Source organism: Hyaena hyaena, unplaced genomic scaffold (genome assembly GCF_003009895.1).
Source record: "Hyaena hyaena isolate Hyena2069 unplaced genomic scaffold, ASM300989v1 scaffold_2257, whole genome shotgun sequence".
Classification (NCBI taxonomy): Eukaryota; Metazoa; Chordata; class Mammalia; order Carnivora; family Hyaenidae; genus Hyaena; species Hyaena hyaena.
Window position 1 is genome coordinate 22,992 of NW_024082891.1, and position 21,211 is coordinate 44,202.

At 34.9% G+C, this 21,211-nt stretch overlaps 1 protein-coding gene across 1 annotated transcript in view; it reads left to right on the forward strand.

The window, feature by feature from the left end:
* The window catches only part of TMEM232 (transmembrane protein 232), a gene marked incomplete at both ends in the record, with an annotated part of 43,036 nt that overhangs the window by 12,799 nt on the left and 9,026 nt on the right, over positions 1-21,211 (forward strand). The window contains 4 exons of the mRNA XM_039225506.1: positions 1,929-2,086; positions 5,940-6,039; positions 9,152-9,318; positions 17,096-17,250. Of these exons, the coding sequence (XP_039081437.1) occupies positions 1,929-2,086; positions 5,940-6,039; positions 9,152-9,318; positions 17,096-17,250 (580 nt within the window). The remainder of the gene's footprint in view (positions 1-1,928; positions 2,087-5,939; positions 6,040-9,151; positions 9,319-17,095; positions 17,251-21,211) is intronic.

The window sequence follows — 21,211 nt, forward strand, 5'->3', positions numbered from 1 at the left end:
AATGGTCATTTGTTTTACACCTATTTTAAACAGCCATTTTACTCATTACCTTTTCATTTATCACTTCTCATTTATATGTCTCCTTACAAAACATCCTCCAACCAATCTAAAAAAGAAATTAAAAAACATTATTTTTAAGGAGGTAAAATTCCTCCTATTGTTATCCTAAATCTTATGTGTATGCCTTTCAAAATGAGTTTTAGAATGTTAACCATATGAGGTCAGAGAGTATTTCCCTATGTAAATTGGGTTTTGTAGTGCTATCCAGGACCTTTCAAGCAACAGGAAGAGTAAGAACAATTCTGTGTTTAACCTATCTATATGGCACTTCATGACAGTGCTATCCAAACCTTGACCTCTAGTAAATGTTTAAATGATATTGAAGTAAACAACCCTGGTTTATCACCAACCAGAAGCTACTTACTTTTCTTTGTCCATTAAACCTGTTTTGTTCAGGTATCCTTCAGTCACGTGATTCAGAAGACTAGATCCTTCCCAGCCTGAGCATCAGATGGAGGTCATGGTTGTTCTAAACTAATCATGACCATTCCCTTTTACTTCCCAGTGATTAGATGATCTGATTAGGGATGGTCACATGACCTGATCCTGCCCAGAGATATAAAAATAGGTCTCTTTGGAGGACTTTTTTTGAACTGCTTTTGAAAAAAATATGCCTAAGGAGAAAGCACCTCTTCCCTTCTTATACCTTTTGATTCCCCTCTAAATGAGTTGGTAAGAAAAAAAAGTGCATGGAGCTTGTGTGGTCATCGCAGTCAGCATGTATATCAGAGACACTAGAAGATAAAAGAACATGCATACCCCGGGCAGTTAGATGAGTCAGCCCTACAGTCTTTCCAACTATGATCTTGGGAAATAACAAGCATATTTTGAAGACACTTCTTTATATTCCCTATTACACACAGTCAAAAGCTTTTTCTCTCATCAAGATATTGAACTCCAGATAAAAACCCTAAGTATGAATTCCCCTTACCAGCTCCACAACTGAAAACCCTCCATTGCTGTTCCTCATTCTATAGTCCATCCACCCTCAATGCAGCAGTGACCATTCTAAAGCTTAAATAATTTCTAATGCCTTTTGATTACACTTAAAATAAGCCCCCAACTACAAGGTTTGTTATGATCTGGCTCCTGGCTGCCTTCCCTACAGCTCCAGCTGTACTGTTCTCCTTCTTATTCCTTGGATATGTCAGGGCCTTTTCTTACTCAAGTCCCTGCATTTACTGTTCTTTTCAGATATCATGACACCTCTTCAAAATCTTTGTAATAACTTGAGGCGTAATTTTCTCTGGGGCCTTAGCAGTATATTCTTCCTCATTCACCTCCCCTGAGTCCTATTTCCTCTGCTTCGACTTCCTAGTTTTTCACTCTTTATAGTACTTATCTTTAGCACTATCTTTTGTTATCTAGTTCTGTCCCATTTCCCCACCATTATTTGTGTGTCCTGGTGATCTATTTTGTGTTGGCTTGAACAGCTGGAGCTCCTTGGGCATTTCTCTGTCCCTCTTCTATCTCTATCTCTGTAGTTTCTCCAGCTTAATGACTTGTGAGTGATTAAGACTTCCTACATGGCTGCTTAGGGTTCAAAAGCTAGCATCTTGAAAAAGAGATTGGAGTGGCAGCTGTATTGCCTTTTCTGATCTCGATTTGGAAGCCATGCTGCTGCGTTCTATTGGTTGAAGCAGTCACAGACCTACTCAGGTTCAATAGATGAAATAAAAGGGGTGAAAAGGGGAAAGGGGTGTAGACTTCACCTCTTGATGGGAGGGGGTGTCAAAGAATTTGTAAATATTTTAAAATCACAATCTGGTTTTGGCAACAGCAAATAGTTAATTGTAAGACTTAATTGTAGCATGCAGACAAACAGCATGCTTTATGAATGATGATGTTTCTACCTTTTAATATTTCAGAAGCTTTAAATATGCTTTATGCCTCCCTGGACCATGCTTCCTTTGATTATAATCATCTGCCTGTATTATTTTTTGTTGCGGAATCAGTTTTATATAGACTCTGTTGTGATGCATTCCAAAAGGCATACTTATATTCAGTTGAAATAAAGCTGGCAAAGGTATGTTTTAAAATATTTTTAATGTGTTTTAATTGCTGCACATACTACATGTGGTCACATGACACCTGTTTTAGGATCTAAACAGACCATTTGGTTTTATTATGGAATATTCTCTTTGGTAATTTATTTTAATCTTTTCTAAATGTGGATAATAAATTATTACTTGATATCCAAACGGAGATAGTTTGAGGACATATAATTTCACCAACTATGTAAGAAAAATAATGTTTAATTAAAATCAAGTCAATATTTATGTCTAAATATACATAGCTTTTTTCGTTCTATTTTAAGGATTTTTAAATGCTCCTTTCCATTTTAAAATACCAACCACTTTAGATCGTTGCCCAATTTGAGAAGGCGAGTTCTTCTCTCAGTATTCTGTCATTTAGAGCCATAAGATGGGAAACTATCTTCATGCGCTTCATGTCTTAACAGGTCCTGGATGTCATACGGGTCTATTCCCTTTGATGTTTATGGTTGCCTGCTGTAAAATTTATTAGTCAAAAACACATAGCTTAACTGGTAGTTTTATTGCAAAGAAAATAAAGAAAAGCTAGGAGAAGAAATTCTTAAGAGTAAATATATTTATTTAGAATATGATATTTTAAGAATTACTTGCAAAAATTATTATTATTTGCCAAGATAATTTCTCGTTCAGTTTTGACTATTAACTGTAGAAATCAACCATGAAAATATTAATAAATTAGCCAGGGCACTTTTGGAAGATATGATATTTCAGTCCTTAAAAATCAAGCCTAGATCCTCTCTGACATGTTTGGGGATAAAAGACTTAAGGAGACCAGGTGAGATTCAGAGAGCACATAATAGAAATTGAATGTGGAAAAAACTGAGGTTTTGCATAGAAGGACTGGGAGAAGAGAGACAAGATGTTACCAATGACTGTCTTTGGGTGATAAGATTATGATGACTATCATCTTTCTTTTTCCTCTGTTCCCCAAACTGCCCATTATGGAGCCATATAAAAATTATATAAATATTAAAGAGATTTAAAAAGATATCTACATCTCTATATATTTTATAATGGAAAAAGAATGGAAGGAGAAACATAGAGCAAGTCTGGCTTTTCTTCCCTTTTCTTCTCATCCCCTTTAGCGACATATTCCATTCTGTTACCTTTTATATCTTTGCTAGCAATAAATAACTATGAAATAAAGTTTTAGCCATTGTACAAATTGCTTATAATTCATATATACTATGTCATTTATTTTAAAAAATATTCCTGCATCTTCTCCTCTGACAGTTTAGACAATTTGCACGGTTTCATATAACCGCAGTGAACACTTGGACAGAACTTGAACAATGATCAATGCTTTAGATGTATTAGACATATTAACTTATTTAATCTTTATAACAATTCTAAAAGGTAGGTGCTATTATTAGCCATTATTTTACAGACTGTGGCATAGAGAGTCTAAGTGAATTATTCAAGGCCTCAGCAGAGAAGATTTTGAACCCCAGAGTCCACTCTCAGTCATAATGCTGTACATTTACTTGGCTCTCAGATTTACTAATTTTAAAGCTTACTCTTTATTCTTCTAGATAATATAAATGAGCTAGTGAAAATAAGCATGCTCTATAAGCACCTTTGATTTCAGGCAAGAAACCATTTCAGTTATCCTTCTCTCTCTTTGTAGAATTTTCATTATATATCTGACAGTCAGTTGGAAACCTCTCTTTTGATCTCTTCTCTTTGACAGTATGCTATACTGAAAGGTATTGCCAGGGAAGCGTCCCCACCTTCATATGAACCATTTTGTTGTTAAATAATATTTGGCCCAGTGTTGGGAAGATCCAGAAATATTTGATCCCATGGTATTATTTACTTTCAGATTTTGTGTGCATTCTTTCCTTGTTATTTATCTCTGAGGGTAGAATTATCTGAAGTGTCGAAGCCTACTTACTGAAGTATGGAGAATAACATATAAGCAACACTAGTTTAATACAGTTTAGATACAAATATAAAGTGTTCTTCAATCTTCTATAAAAACATGAAACACATAACCAACTATTAAAATATAGCACATAATAAATATTATTCAGTATATCTGTTTCACAGATAATAGAATCAGAGTAATGAAGAGAAGTGATGGAAAGAGAAGGAAAGAAGGGGAATAAGGAGTAAAGGAAGGAAAGACGGGAGAGCTAAGAAAGAGAAAATGACAAGCAGAGATTCAGCCTAGGAGGCAAAACTCGAGCTGTCAAGCTACAGAATATGTCCACACCTGAGACATGAGGAAAGATGCACAGAAGGTCCCAGTATATTTTAGAGGTATAGAAAGGCAGATTTTTAAATAAAAATTTAGCCTTTCAGAATATTAGAGATGAAAGCTTTTCAAATAATTTTTGCAAGCATAGTTATTACTAGGGCTAGCCCTGGGTCAGGTGAAACTCATGACCAGATTGGGGTATAATACAGTGATTATTCAAACCGATCTGGTTTTCATGTTTTTTTGATTTTCTCTGACATGAAATTTTTGAACATTAATTTTTTCTAATATCCGTCTCTATTTCCTTGCTAATTATTTTCATTATTTTTTCATTCATTGCCTATAACAATATGTATTTTTGATTTTAATACTCTCACTTAGAATACCGCAGTGTTCTTTTAAATGATTTGACAATTTCCACTCCCTAAGGTCAATCTCTTAGAGAAGTACAGTACTATACCAAAGTGCTCTTTATGAAGAGATTCCTTTGATATGCTTTATACACATTTTCGTTTTATTTTTTAAGCCTATAAATGATGCGTGTTTATAATTTATAGATAACATTCATAAATACTTATGGTGCATTATCAGAATTTATTTTATCAATAGAATTTTGTGATAAAAATATTTGGAAATCACAGCTATGACAGAAAGTTCATGACTTTTGTGCAATACATAGACTTGGGTTCAAAGCCCAGTGTTGCCAGTTATCTGTTAAATTGTCTTGGTTTGAATCACTGACACTTCGTAGATTCAACTTTTTCATTTTCTTATTATTTTTTTACATGTGGGTATGACAATAGCCTGCATCATTGTTAAGAGGATTTGGACTACATATATCTTAACAGTGATACTATTTTATTTGTTTTCTCCCCCCCAATCTTATGACTTAGCAGTTTAGGAGTTTGTGTTCCATTTATTTCTATCATTTGTGGGGGTTTTCTCTTATTTTTTTGTGAAAACTTGCATATCATATATTTTTGCAAATATTCCATTTCCCATATTCTATGTCAAACAAACTTGCTATAAAGGAAACTTCGTGGAGGTAAGATAGCAGTGTTTATTTAGCAATTATTTCTTTTTTCAATAGAGAATTAGAATCTTAGTGTGGCGTAGTGTGCATCAGCAGAATATTTCTCAAAACTATCTAAAGTAATGTTTTTTAAACTGTTTTGGCTGAGACTCATGGAAAGAAATATCTTCTGCATTGCGATCCAACACACACATAATACACACTGATTTATACACTGAACTGTGCAATGTACTATGGTATCTTCTTTTCTCTTTTATTTTGTTTAAAAATCCCCTCTCTGTTGATTTCATGAGTCACTTAAGGGGCATGACTTGCAATTTGAAAAATACTGTTCTATAGGACATAGAACAAAATGGCAGTTAGTATTGGTCATTATATATAATGTAGAGATGATTTATAAAAGTCTTTTGGCTGAACCAGTATTTCAATCTTGATATAAATTTTTAAAGTTATTTCAAAAGCACATAATCTCAAGTGAGTTTGAAATTGTTTCATCAAAGCAAATGTAACAGTAAAATGGTTTATTTTCCTTATGGTTTTCAAACATTTATTGATGCAACACAAAAATACTTTTTTCTTTTTCTTTTGACAGATTGGCTATTTGGTCTTTTTACGACTTTTTATATATTTCCTGCATGGACACCTAGGAAGTTTTAAACAACATTTACTTAGACTTCAACCATATTTATACGGTAGACCTTTATTTTCTACACTTATAAATGTTTTATGTTATAGTTTGAGAAGCTCAGACTATCACTATAAAGAACATAAGCTGTATTTTATTTTTCATGAAAGGTAATAGGTACAGTATTGCAGAATACAGCTTCTGGGCCAGACTGCATGTGTTTTAACTTTCTTACTTAAGTACATGACCTTGTGTGTGACTCAGTTCTCTTATCTGTAATAGTGTCCACCTTTCTAGATATCAAGAAAGTTAATTTTATATTTTAGTGAGGTAACACTAGTGGCAATGTAGATGCTGAACTGGAGTAAAGGGATGGGCATCAGTTAGCTCTGGCATTAGTTGGGCAGGAGATGTTAAAGATTATGAAATTTTAAAATAGGAATGAGATATATTGATCACCCAGTTGGATCTAGACTGTATATAAGGGAAAATGAGGAATTCAGGAGAAATTTTAAATTTTACACATTGACAAATAGGTTCAGGATAATGGGGGTACTCTAAACAAAAAATTTTGGAAAAACACTGGACATACTGAATTTTAAAGGTCACTCAGGTATGTGTATCCTGTGAGCAGTTGGAAATATAGACTTGGAACAAGGGAAATAAATTAAGTTGTAATTCACTTATTTCCTGGATATTAATTTAGATAATTTGGCAGTCATCCATGTTAACATGACTGAAATAACCTGGGGGTGGGAGGTGGTGGTGGGGAGAAATTAATTCTAGGAATATGCTTGAGGAACATTAATATTTAGTAGATTATTGGGGTGATACACATTAGTACAGGGAAATAAGAAGGAAGTGATGACATAGAAATCCAAAGAGGGGAGGTTCAAGATTAACATTATCAAGAGCTATTGAAATATTAAATGGTAGGAGGTCTGAAAGGTGGTGGCATTCTGTAAGCATAAAGTCACTGTTGATCTTGGGAGCATTCCCAGTGGAGAGGTGGAAGCAAAATTCAGATTGGAGGAAAATAAAGAGTGAAGGGAAAGTTTAAGCATGAGATAGAGATAGTGAACTATTACAAAAAGAAAGAGAGATATGTTAATAGTTTGGATGAAAAAGCAAGGTCAAAAGACAGTTTTTGCTTCTTCCTTTCCAATTTGGATGTCTTTTATAAATATGTTAACTGTGGCCTTGTCTTATGTGGCATTTATTATGTTGAGTTATGTTCCCTCTATACCTGCTTTGTTGAGAATTTTTAAAATCATAAATGGATGTTAAATTTTGTCCAATGCTTTTTCTGCATTTATTGAGATGATCATATGATTTTTAGCCTTCATTTTGTTAATGTGGCATATCGCATTGACTGATCTGGGGATGTTGAACCATCTTTGTATCTCTGGAATAAATCCCACTCCATCTTGGTATGTGATCCTTTATGTATTGATGAATTTGATTTGCTAATATTTTGTTGAGGATTTTTGGATATATGTTCATCAGGGATATTGGCGTGTAATTTTCTTTTCTTGTGACATCCTTGTCTGATTTTGGTAGGGTAATGTTGGCCTTGTAAAATAAGTTTAGAGTTCCTTTCTCTTCGATATATTTTGGAAGAGTTTGAAAAGGTTTGGTATCCTTTTTGAATATTTGGTAGAATTCATCAGTGAAGCTGTCTAGTCTTTGTTGGGAGGTTTTTGAATACTGATTCAATCTCCTTACCAATAATAGTTTATTCATATTTTCTATTTCATCTTGGTTCAATCTTGGTAGGTTGTATGGTTCTAGTAATTTATCCATTTCTTCTCACTTATCTAATTTGCTGCTATATAAGTGTTCATAGTAGTCTCTTAGGATCCTTTGTATTTCTATAGTAGCATCTTCTTTTAGTTCTAATTTTATTTATTGGAGTCCTCTTTTTTTTTTTCTTGATGAGTCTTGTCGATTTATCTTTTCAAAAAACTCTTTTTAAAAAATTTTAAATAAACTTTTTAGTTTAAGCGGATTGAATTTTAAAAAACAAGGTCAAAAGCAGAAAAGATTAGTATGTTGTAGGGTAAGAGAGTAAGAGACTCAAGATATAAGAAAGGGGATGTTTGTAGAAAAAGTCATGGAAGAGGGAATAGAAGGTAATGGTGCAAGTGTTTTGGAGAATGACCAATATGCACCACTACTACCAATCCTGACTGGGTATAAAATCAAGGCAAGGCTGTAGACTAGCAGAGTAAGAATTCCTATCTTTAGTATCACTTGTTTTGATTTCTTCATATATTATAAAGCCTCTTTCAGCCCTTCACTGTGTTCAGCATAGTGACTCAACAAATAATCAGATGATGGTGACAAATAAATTTTGAAAAACTATTTGAATAAATCCTCAAGTTCTCACATTAGCTTGTTCTTGTAGGTATATCCAGAGAAAACCAACATCTTTGTTTCATATAAGGATAAAAGCCCCAGATTTTGCCTTCCTATCAAATGCTGTTAAGTAGAGCCTTACGTATGCCACATCTCTGTCTTCAACAACAGAGTGATTTCTACCAGGGCCATTAGCAACTGCTTCGTGTTTATGTAGCCCTCCAGTAGAAGAGTAGTTATTACTAATTTTTCCACCATCAATAGATTGAAACTCAAAAATTGTCCAGGAATTTATAAAAAGAACAGCATAAAGATGGTTCTGTTAAATACCAACATAGTGTTATGTTAAATGATAATAATTGTTGCCATATTTAAAAAATATTTTTAAAAACATCAACAACAATACCAACTTGAAAAGCAATAAAACTGGAGAATGTAGGGTTAAAAGCAATGACTTGGTTTGTTTGTAGGATTACAGTTTCAAAGTATCCATTATGAATAGAGTATCTGTTATAAATTGATTTATTTTCACCTAGAAATTTCCAAGTATTGTTGTATGGTAACTGTACTTAATTGGGTGTTCAACCATTATACAATTGCTGTTCTGAATTATGAGCTCTTGTGTATTAATTACTTACCTTGTAGTTTTGTATTATACCACCAGGGGTCATACATAATATTAGAAATCTTGAAGAGATAGGGAAATGAATAGCAGTTTCAGCATCTTCGTACTAAATTTAATTATACTTTAGTAATAAAAAAAGGAACATAATGTAAGATATTAATGACATATTTATCACAAATTATTTTTCTTACAATAGCACTTTCTTTCTCTGGAGAGTCATATTACAAGTATCCAAACATCTTGTCAAATATTCAATTCATTCTGAAAACCATGGAAATAATATGTAAAAGAGAATTCCCTTCTGGATCAATTTTTAGCACTGTAGAAAACAAGGAAAGCAGTAAGAACATAGATTCGGATATGGTGAGTATATCCTAGTATATAAAGAATCAGATAGCATATGATTAAATAATTGTGCTTGCCATACAGTAGCACTGTTGAAGATGAGTTTAGCTGGGGGTGGGGCCGGGGAGAGGAATAAACAGCAAAAACACTAAGCCATATGCACATTTTCTGGACAGTAGCTAATAGGATTAGTAGGCATCAATATGCACCACTACTACTTTAAATAGTAGTCATATTACCTTTTCCCTTATAGATTTCATCTCAGCAATTTAACTGGAAATTGCAATGTAATTTAGATTAACTTATAAATGAGAATTTTAAGATATTACATTTATATTAAAAGGAAAGTACATAAAGTACAGGCTATTAATGAGAGCAATTGTACTATTTTATGCTTCCATAATTCATATGTAATGACATTTAAAATACTATTAAAATTAACTGCAATGTAGTTAAATAGTTCAAAATTGAGGAAATAAAATAATTCCTAGTATATGAATTTTCTTTTTAATTTCTAATGTCGACATTAGTGTTCAACATTAGAGAAAACTCCCAATCATATGATTGCTTGGTATGTAATAAACGATGTATTATGCCAACAGAACTATAGTGAACCATATAATTTGTTCGTATGTGTTATAGGCTGATGTTAAAGCCTGATCTCCTTTTCTCACGTATACTCCAAGGAAAGCAGTGAATACTTTGAAACCTTGATTCTTTTGTTATTTTATTTTTTGTTGCATAGACTTATTATTTCATAGTTTACAAACAGAAAATTGGTCTTACTAATAATTTCTTAAAAAGGAAAAAATACATTTAACATAAGAGAAGTTGAAACCACTAAAAAAATTTAAGAAAGATTATTTTTTCAAATAGTTATATTATGAGTTGCCTTACAATTTTCCCGTGATTCCCTTGGGCCCTTTCTACAGTTTTGTTTGTTTGTTTGTTTGTTTTTGTTTTTTGTTTTTTTAAGAGAGTAAAGTTTATTTAGAGAGAGAGAGAGAGAGTGTGTGTGTGTGTGTGTCCATGTGCAGGTACATGCTCACAGAGGGGAGGGGCAGAGAGAGTGGGAGAAGAGACTCCCAAGCAGGCTTCCCACTGACAGCGCAGAGCCCAATGTGGGACTCGATCTCAGGAACCATGAGATCATGACCTGAGCTGAAATCAAATGTCAGACACTTAACTGACTGAGCCACCCAGGTGCTTCTCCCTTGGGCCCTTTCTAAAACCAAGTAAAATATACGTATTTAAGGAAACACATTTAACTACATCTGTATGTCATCATTCTAGGCTCTAGTGTTGCTGAATCATTGACATAGAGTGACATATGCTAAGTAATTTGAATCTTTTGGGTATAATTACTAATGAACATCAATTACTTCGTGCACAAAAGGGATCTTGTTTTTAAGTTTAAAAATGTTTTAACAATAAATATATAATCTAAGATACTGAACAAGAGTAAGAACACTGATCATGAAGAGTTAAGACCTGCTAGCAACTGACTGATCCAGAGGAGAGGTCCATTGGGCTCTCTACATCCCCAACTGCTTATCTTTAAACAAGACATCATCACCATCATCACCATCACCATCACCACCACCATCATCAAATTCACCCTAACTAATCTATGGAGTTGTAAAGATTGCAAAAAGGCATGTGTCTTGTAAATTAATGAAAATGTAAACAATGATTATTAACATTATATTTAGGAACTCACTTTAACTTAGGCAGTTAAGTATAATAATTTTCATCTAAGGGCATGATTCTGCTGACTAAATAATTGCTTTACAATGTGGTTAATTGTGCTTAATGTAGTGATTTTTGAGTGTTTTCGCCTAAAAAAAACAAGGTCGTGAAATCTTGACAACATGAGTGCTCTGGTTAGGAAGCAAGCAGCCTTCAATGTTGATTCTGCTTCTCTTTAAGAACCTATCTGTTCTTGCCACTCTTGGTGCACAAATGCCACAAGGAAATGGAAGTTTACCGCGGTACAGCTTTGCCTGAACTGGAAGGAGCAAGGTGTCAACACATGAAAAAAATGTAACTGCTGAGTCACTAAGTCTTTGTTCCTTTTTCGACAAAGAAGAAAGAGCTTTGTTTCAGTCTTTTCTATGTTCTATTTCAGCTCGATAACTGTGATTCTCTGAGGGCATTAGAACAGCTTTTATCCTGTTAGATTTAGTCCCTCCTTTTCCCCCTCCGAGTGCCACCTCATATAAAGATTATAAAAAGTAGTGTAGCCACAGTGCTACTACAACTTCTGGTTCAGCTAACTGATTCAATTGTTTGGATTGATTGGATGTTTGAATATTGTTCCCCAGTTTCAGCCCAATGTCTTCAGTATAGCTTTGTCTAAGTCAGCCCCTCCAGTTCAGCTGAGTACTTATCCATTCAATACCCATCTCTCTCACCTACTGTGAGAAGACAGGGGAAACGGAGAGGAAAATGGGAATATAAACAATACATCTGTATTTGACCTTCTCCCTTCTTTGTTACTGGCATGCTATTGCAGACAGCCCTCATCTTCCAATAATGCTAAAAGGTCCATGCCAGCGTGTTTTGGTCACTGCAAAATATTTTGTTTTTAATATATTTATAAGCATTGGAATAAAAGCATATTTAATTTGTTTTCCAAGTACTACTATAAAACTGCTGAAAAACTAAAGAATTTTGTAGGATATGCGCATTATCTACATTATGTAAGAGTATATAAGTGTATTACATACACTATATAAGAATTGGGAAGTCCCCCTCCCTGCTACTAGAACCCATTTCTCCTTTTAATGTCCTTTTAAGCTGATTCTGACACAAGGTTCCCATTGACTTTGACAAATGGTGCACTTTAATTAGCTCTGTGGCTTGCAGAGCCAGAAGAGGATTGAGTTCTCTGTCTTTTGCTCACTAGCAGAGCTGAATTTGCTGAGTACAACTGTCACATGATAATAACAACATAGTTTTCTGGACATGGTAGATTAAAACTCAACCGAAATGCAGTAGACCTGTTACTAAATAGTTGTAGCTGTCCTAAAGTACAAATAGTTTTCTGAAAACTAGGAAAGACACAGCGTTTACATTCACATGTGATTAGAAATCTCATCCATTAATGTACTTGGTAAGCCAACATTATCATATTTGGACATTTTGTGCTATACTATAGTTGTGCATGGTTAATAGGAAATGGGTTAGATTGAGACACAGGTTCTTTAAAATTAGGAGCATTATCTTATGATTCATTCCTATTATCGAAGTAGAACATTTGTGTTGAGAGGTCCTTTCATGGGAGTGTCAACCATTCACCAAATGACTGAAAGCAGGGATGTAACTGAAAAAGCTATCTCTGACCAGCTATAATACAGCCTATCCCTCAGAGCTCATTTCTGTTATAAAAGAGAGCCTGGCCAGACATTCAGAGCTTGTGTACTCAAATTTGCATAAAATTCAAGCTGATGTGTTTATCTGAAATTTCAGCCAGTGCTAGATTAACAGCACTTTTGTGGGTGTGCTTCTCAAAATAGGTATTGTACAGCTGCAACTGACCCACAAGCTGGCCCTGGGCAGTCTGAGGCTCCTCACCCCCTTCCCTGTCCTTGAAATCTATGTTCTGCTTGTTATGCCCAGATCACGATCTCCCCAAAATCCCAAGACCACCAAGGAGTCCGAGTCATGTATGCAAAAGCAAAGGGTGTTTATTCGGGCTTAAGCTAGGGCTCCCAGACCTCACTAACGCAGTGGATCCATGCTGAGAGCCCCGAACAAAGGCAGAGTAGGGTTTTTATGGGGTTTGTGATGGGGGAGTTACAGAAATTGTGGCATGGGAACAGTGATCCAATCATAATTATATGACATCATTGACAGCGGGTTTAACCATACACATTGTCTAGAGTATTCGTTACTTTTGGCGGGATCCAATTACAACATTTAGAGTGGGCTCACAGAGCGAGCCTAGGGTCTTGTTTGGCGACTAACGGGTTAACTTTAACTTTAGGTAACAGGGTCCTATCTATAGTTTCTATCTATAGGCCTCTCCCTTAGAAATGTGGAGGGTGATCACTGGCCTATCCTGATTGGGTGTAGCAAGGGTGGTTACTCCTGCCTTGGGCAATGTGTAACTGCCTGATAGTTTCAGGGAAGCTGAAACTTAGGCCTTCTAGTTTAGAGGGGAAACTTAAAGCCTGTCATGGAGTCAGTTTGGTTTAGACTTGTGTCCTTACATGCTCACTTGTCCCCACATCTGGAACCATTTTTAAGGATTCAGCCTTGAGAGAGCGGCCCATCTCCTTCTTTAATCTCTGCTGGACCTGTGTACAGGGTCCAGTTTGCAAATCAATATGGTCCAAAGCTGGGGAGCAAAGCAGCAAAACAGCTGCCCAGCTTTGGACTATGGAAGAGATGAAAGAACTATAGGAAGGGGTCATAAAACCAAGAAAAAAAGGAAAGAAGGAAGAGAGGAAGGAGGGAGGTAGGGAAGGGTGTAAAAAGAAAAAGTTCTCTGGTAGTCATTTAAGGCACTGCTCAGTGCTTCTCAATCTGTGTTAAAGAAAGAGCCCTCTCAACTTAAAAAAAATTTTTCAAACTATCACAGACTGATAAATTTATAAAGTACAATAATAATAAATTCCTGAAAATAAAACAAAAAAGTTATAAAAAGAGGAACACTAATTTTTTATCAGACTGAAAATATTTAAAATTAACTGTCAAATTGTTATAAATGTTTCTAAATATGTATTCTTTATTTCTGTACTGTAGTTAACAGTTTGCAGTTGGCACTTATTTGCTAGCCACACCTTGAATAGGACTGATTTAGTGTAAGGGCAGAGAACTCTGCACTACCTAATCCCTCCAAAAGCATTTCTCCCTCTCCTTCTACCATACTGATAATGTACATAGTGATTGTATTAAATCACTTCATCATCATTATTATATTATATTCATTCAAGTTTGGAAAATACATTTCTTCTTTTGAAAAAGCAAGGAAGAAACTTTAGCACGATTTCCACCCAAATGCTTGAACTTCATAAAATGCATGAAGATAAGTGATAAGCCTCACTAATCTGGACACTTCATGGGTGTGGCAGGTTTACTTGCTCTTCATGATGTGGATGCCCTTCAGCCAAAGGCCACCAGGGACACCTGCAGCTAAGCAAAGTGGGTTCATTACTTCTTGTAGAGAGAGCACACATACGCAAGGAATCAGGAGATATGGCAGTAAGAAGGTGTTACGATGGATCTATAATAGAATTTGGACTTTGGGTGATTTGGGGGAGGTTCTAAAGAGGCAGATTTGATACTGTCAGAAAGAAGGGGCTAATCTGTGATTGGGTATTTTGTAGGTGGCACCGTGATTTTTTTCTGTGCTTAGAAAATAAATTATCAAGTGGTTTTGTTTCTTATTTATTGTTGTCTCAGAATGATATTGTCCGAGGTTGATATTCTGTGAATTTATATCTAACATGAGAACCAAATGACCAGGCTATGAGTGTCAATCCAGACTGTAATAATATTGCTGTCAAATCAGCTCTGGACATCAGAGGCTGCTTTTTCTTTCTCAGGGATAAGTGAAAATGGTATCGTATAAAATTGAAAATAAAACATAAATCTTGTTCATTCTCTAAATTCTGACATTTGGGAGTTTTCTCTGGTGATAAGTGCATAAGTTTGTTAACAGTAATTTTGGACTTAACTTAATAGTCTATGGAAGCATGCAATGTACATGATTTTAAAAAAAACAAAAAGTATTGATTATTTTAAATTATTTAGTAAAGCCATTGACAAGTTTCAAAGCATAGCTGCTTACGTATTTATTCAGAATAAGTTTGCAACAGGAGGTCTGTCAGGCATCTGGGCTGAGACAGCAGTTTGAGAAAGGAATTTCATTTATAAGATTTTCACTTTTTGGGTAGGCTCTACTGCAAGGCAGAAAATTGAGTTATTTGGATTAACTGTGCGCATTTACTGAAGTCAGTACGTCTCAGTCTTATGTCTTACATTATTTTAAAATAAAGGTTTTTTTTGGAGTATTCTAATATTCTAAACATTGGCTTCTTTACATTTGCTTTTCTGAATGATTGTTCCCTACAGTCAGTAACCTTATGTAGAAGCTTTATCTTACTCATGACTTTTATCTCCAGTATCTGAGTGCCCAGCACTAAAGTAGATCAATGCATATCTGTGGGACTTAACTAAACAGTTTATTAGAAACTAGAAACTTAAAATATCTTAGTTTAAAATTTCAACTGGCCTTCTGGCCTTTCACTTAAGAGTACTTAATATGAAAATTATCTTTAAATTGTGGATTTATTGTTGTTTGTATAATAAATGAGAATTATAAAACCTTTTGGAGTCTTTTTAAGTGTTTCTTTTGGGCATACATTAAAGAATGAAATATCACCCGATATTATGTGTACATCACAAGATGTGTATTAGAATCTGTGTTGTTGCCAAAAATTCAATGAAAGTGCTATTTTATCGTTGTTTAACTATAAAATCAGGTTTCTTTTTACCAATTACTTTAGAAGACCAATTAAATCTATGAAACTGTTAGGAAGCACTTTAAGAAGAAACAAATAGGTAACAGCCCATTTTTCCCCCTGAATTTGTAGGCTTTTAAAATAGTTACTTAGCAGACATTAACCGTGTCTAGCTAGGCATATATATTTGGCCCCTTAGTGGAAATCCACATTTTAAAACCTGATTTGCTGTTTGAACATTGTTCAAACTTTCCCTTGTCCCCTCTGGGTATTAGGGAGAACTAAACTCATACAGGGTCTAAGAAGCACAGTTTTCTCTAATTGTATCTTAGAGGTTACAGGATTTCTGTCGTAGTGTAGAACTGATGTCCCTGAACACAAGGGACCCATGTGAAAATCAATAAATCATTAGGTTCAGGTTAACAATTGAAAGGAAGCAAAATTTATTGCTTCCAAATTTGCTTCTTTAGCATAAGGATAATTTTAGGCTGGATTTTTTTTTTTTTTTAATTTCTAGGAGAGAGAGAGAGACAGAGTGAGCAGGGGAGGGTCAGAGAGAGAGGGAGTCACAGACTGAAACAGGCTCCAGGCTCTGAGCTGGCAGTCAGCACAGAGCCCGATGCGGGGCTCGAACCCACGAACCGTGAGATCATGACCTAAGCGAAAGTCAGACGCCTAACCGACTAAGCCACCCAGGGGCTCCTAGGCTGGATATTTTTAAGAAATTGCAGACATAGGAGAAGCTGTGAAAACTGAGTAAAAGTTAGTCTTTTTGTAAGAGATATTTACATTTTAAGAGAACTCTCCTTTTGTAAGGTGTCTCCCTTTCTGCACCAGGAAGAGAAGGATGACTCTAGATATCTAGAAACTCTAATCAGTGGAGAAGCAATGACATATCTGCATATCAACCTTACCCTTGTTTGCTGTGCTTTTCCAGTTAACCTTCCATAGCTGCCCCTCCCCCCTTTATGTCTTCAGCTAGAGATGTGATATGAAGTGGTGGCTTGGGCCATTTTGAAGAGTATTCCTGGGTCTCTCCCATGTGTACCAGATGTATACATGTTATTAAACTTATGTTTGTTTTTCTCATGTTAATCTTTTTTATTACAGTTTGTGGGGAGGTCTCATCCAAGAACCTGGAAGACTAGGGGGAAATTATTTTTCCTTCTCCACATTGTATGTACTTACAAAACTATACTTGAGTAAATTGCTCTGTTTGGTGTAACATGAAGTTAAAGAAAATGATGCTTTTTCACTTGTATATTTTCATGTTTATTCAAATTAAATAACTCTTTTCCAGATATATTTTTATATTTTAATTCTAGGAACATTTGCTGATTTATCAGGAAGGACATGAAGTTAACCACCTGCTCTGGCACTGTGTGGCTGCCTGGTCATGTGTTCAGAAGAACAGTCCTCAGTTGAATAAGGTGCTTGAACATCTCATCTTTCATAAAATGCAGCTTCAAAAGAAATGCTGGTAAGGATTCTATAAATCCAAAGTAATTCATGGAGAAACCTTTGTGTTTAAATGTTAAATAGCCTTTGTACTTAAATGTTAATCACACCTTAGTTGACTATGAAAAAAATTTATGATCTCTATTCCAAAATGCTAGGGCAATTTATATATTTTGTATTAGTTCATTTCATCAATAAATTGTTCCTTTCTCTCTCATTTATTTTGCTAGTTTACATGCATGTATTGCATAGTTTATCTTTATCAAATGAAATTTGTTATCGATAAGGAGTGCATCTCCACACTTAAAACATCCTTTATTTTTTTAAGTTGTTAAACAACAACAGAGAGGTACAGTTTATTATCCTTGGAGGAAATATATTGAAAATCTGTTTCTTTATGCCTTACTTGTAGAGTATAACAAAAATCAATCTTGACTGATAAGTGTTAATTTCCTCCTGTACCTATATTAATTTGAGAAGGTAAAAGAAGTCTTAAATTACTACCAAGGAAGACACAGGTTCAATGGAGGGAAGAAGAATTTTTAAGGAGTATTTCTGAGGAAAGTGATCAGAGGAGATTTACCTTTTCAACATATGAGGACCGAGTTTTGAATTCCTTTTCCAATGCTAATCATAGTAGTAGTAGTAGTAGTAGTAGTAGTAATAATGTCATGACATAACAAGTTGCAAATTAAATCGTTATGTATTGTTCTTAAAATTAGTTCCTGTTTTTAAGTCTCTGGCTGCCAGCTCTACACCAAAGGTCTTTGTATGTGTAAATTCTAAGAATCTGGAGGTTTCTTTATGAGGGAAAGCTGTTTTCCTGGTTTCATTTGGATGTTTTTGGGATTCTAGATCAAGTAAAGATTTCTGGAAGATGGCTTAGATTTTGCTTAATTTACTAGAGATAGCCTAGTTCAGAAGACATTTCATCAATAACTTATTCTGTTTTGTCCTGTGATGGGAGAAATCTACTCAATTGCAGTTAACAAAGATTGTGATACTTTTATGTTTTAAACCTAAGGATAAAATCTTTAAATAGGAAAATTGCAAAGCAAATAGAATATAATTTCAATAAGTATATATTAATATAGAGCTGATGAATACAACAAAAATTAGAGATTCTTACCGGTACAAAGTAGGTTATGCTGAAAACCATGGTGATTTTTTTAGACCACTCTTACTATAGGAAATAAGTTGTTAGGGATTCAAATATACACTTTAGTTTTCAAAAAGGTCTAGAACTACTTTAACTCTTGGAAGGCTAACTTGATTTAAAAAATAAGAGAAATTACATTTTAACATATAAAAATAAATATTTCATTACTGTCACATTTATTTCAACATATTCTAATAACTATCAAATAAGCAAGCTTAAATAAATATTGAGATAGTAAAAGTGGCTGGTCAAAAGTAGCTAATTCTGAAAGTCAAGGAATTGTTTCCTTAAACCAATTTTCAGTTTTACTGTACTGCATCAACATTGATTTGTTAATGATTTGTCTTGTTAAACAAACAAACAAACAGACAGACAAACACACCACAGGCCTCAAATGGTGCACTTAGACTGAGTTCCCAAACTGGTGCATAATGCATAATCTAAGAGCAGTTTTAACGACCCCTGGAAATGTAGTGGTAAAAAGGTCAGCTAGGAATTTTTCAGTCTGTACCAATGAATCTGCCATTTGGATCCTCTCCATCCCCCTAAAAAAATGACATAATCTGCATGATAAGACACCTTGCTTTTCTCCCTAGAAAGCCCTGACATGAAACAATCTTTTTCTTTTGCTAATAATGAGCCTTCCTCCATAAAAACCTTCTAACCCTTTGGAGATCCCCTCTACTTGCTAGATAAGGTGCTGAATGATTTATGAATCATTTAATAAGCCAATTAGACCTTCAAATGTATTTGCTTGAAATCTTTTATTTAATAGTTTTTAAGATTTTTTTAATGTTTTTAAGTTTATTTATTTATTTTGGGGGGGAGGGGCAAGAGAGAGTGGGAGAGAAGGAGAATCCTAAGCAGGCTCTGCTCTGGCAGCACGGAGTCCCACTTGGGCTGAACCCACAAACTGCAAGATCATGTCCTAAGCAAAATGAAGAGTCAGACGCCCAACTGACTGAGCCACCCACGGGCCTTGGTAGTTAATTTTCTATACTTACTATTTTACAGATTTGAGGGCATTGGAGATCATACAAAAATATTCTTACAAATGGAGAAACCAAGGCCATGTTTATTAGGCTTACTAGTGACTGGAATGACATTTTTAGGGTCCCTGTGTAGCATGCTTCAGTACCTTATCCTGCTAACATTCTGGCAGCATGAGTAAGGAGAAAACTGCTTTGAGGCATCTTGTCATTGAATTCTGACTTCTCTTTTCCTGGGAAGACATGGTGGAGATTAAGTGAAGGAGGGAATGGCAGTGTTCAGACAATGCTGAATGAACAGAGGAGTACATTTTAAAAATGATGAAACATAGTAACTGCTTAAAATCAATAGAAGGGTTACTGCTGTGAAAAAACACTGCTAAATAATTTTGCATCCATTTTTTATATTTACTGTTTTTTTAAAGAGGTTTCAATATTTTTAAAAAATGATGACTCTAGTAAACAATAATCCATTTACATTAAAATATTTTTAATTTTTTAATGTTTACTTATTTTTGAGAGAAAAGAGAGATAGAACACAAACTGGGGAGGGGCAGAGAGAGAGGGAGAGAGAGAATCTGAAGCAGGCTCCAGGCTCTGAGCTGTCAGCACAGAGCCCAACTTGGGGCTCGAACTCACAGACCGTGAGATTGTGACTTGAACCAAAGTCGGTCGCTCAGCTGACTGAGCCACCCAGACACCCCTAAAAGATTAATTTTTAAGTTAGCAGTTGGACTATCTTCTGTTAGTCAAATTTTCTCTTGTAATGATAACATTCATTATGCCAAATATTAAAAGATTAATTTTTCTTCTTACAAAATATTTATTTATGTAATAGCCTATACAGCTATCAAGAGGTCATTATTCCTGATTTTAAAAAAAACAAACTGTGATGTAATTATGAAAATCAAACCAGATATGCTTTCCATTTCTAGAGAAACTTGAGTATTTGTCTTATATACTCCTAAGATTGGGTACATGTAAAAGTTTAAGAAAATGAACAATGTATTTAGCATGAAATAGAAATGTTGAGGCATCAGGTCTTGATAGTAAATTAAGACATTGTCAGGATTTGCTAGTCTGATAGCCTTGGAATTTTAACACTTGGTAGAAGATGAATTTGGGTTAGTACTTGAAATGCAATGCCAAGTGACTATTAAGAGGAGTAACCTGCACAATTTTGTTTGCTGCACATATCAGTAAAGTCACCATAATGGTGAATTAATGTTCAGAGATTTAAAATGCAGAAGGGAGACCATTCAACTGACTGATCAGAAGAAATTTGATTAATAGTGGCAAAAATTTTTTGTGCCCATATAAGTGAGTGATTCTCATCTGCCCATTTCTGATGCTGTCCATCAGTAAATAATTCTTCATTGTAGATCCCCACCTTGCTGCATACAGCCCCCTTTAAAAAGATCATACAATAGAGAAGAAAAGAAATAGAAGCAAGTGGTTTTGGCTGAACCTGAAAAAAAGCAGGCCTAGAATCCATGCAAGGACTCAGGGAAGACATCACAGAATTAGAGCAGGGAAAAAACTGAAGGGAGGAAATGCACTAAAGACAATAAATTATAAAACAGGGTGAAGAAGTAGAGAAAAATAGACTACATGAACCCTTCCTAGCTGTCATGCACCAGCCTTTATCTGGGAAGTGGAGCTGCCGTGAGTTGCAGATAAGCAGCTTGCTGTAAGGCAGATTTCCATTTAATATGGTTAAATTTTATATGATGCTTCATACTCTCAATGCTCCACCCTGCAGTTTGGCCTTTTATAAACTGCCCCATTTGCTCTGGGAAGATAGCTCAAGCCAGTGCAAAAGGCTTTCGAAACTA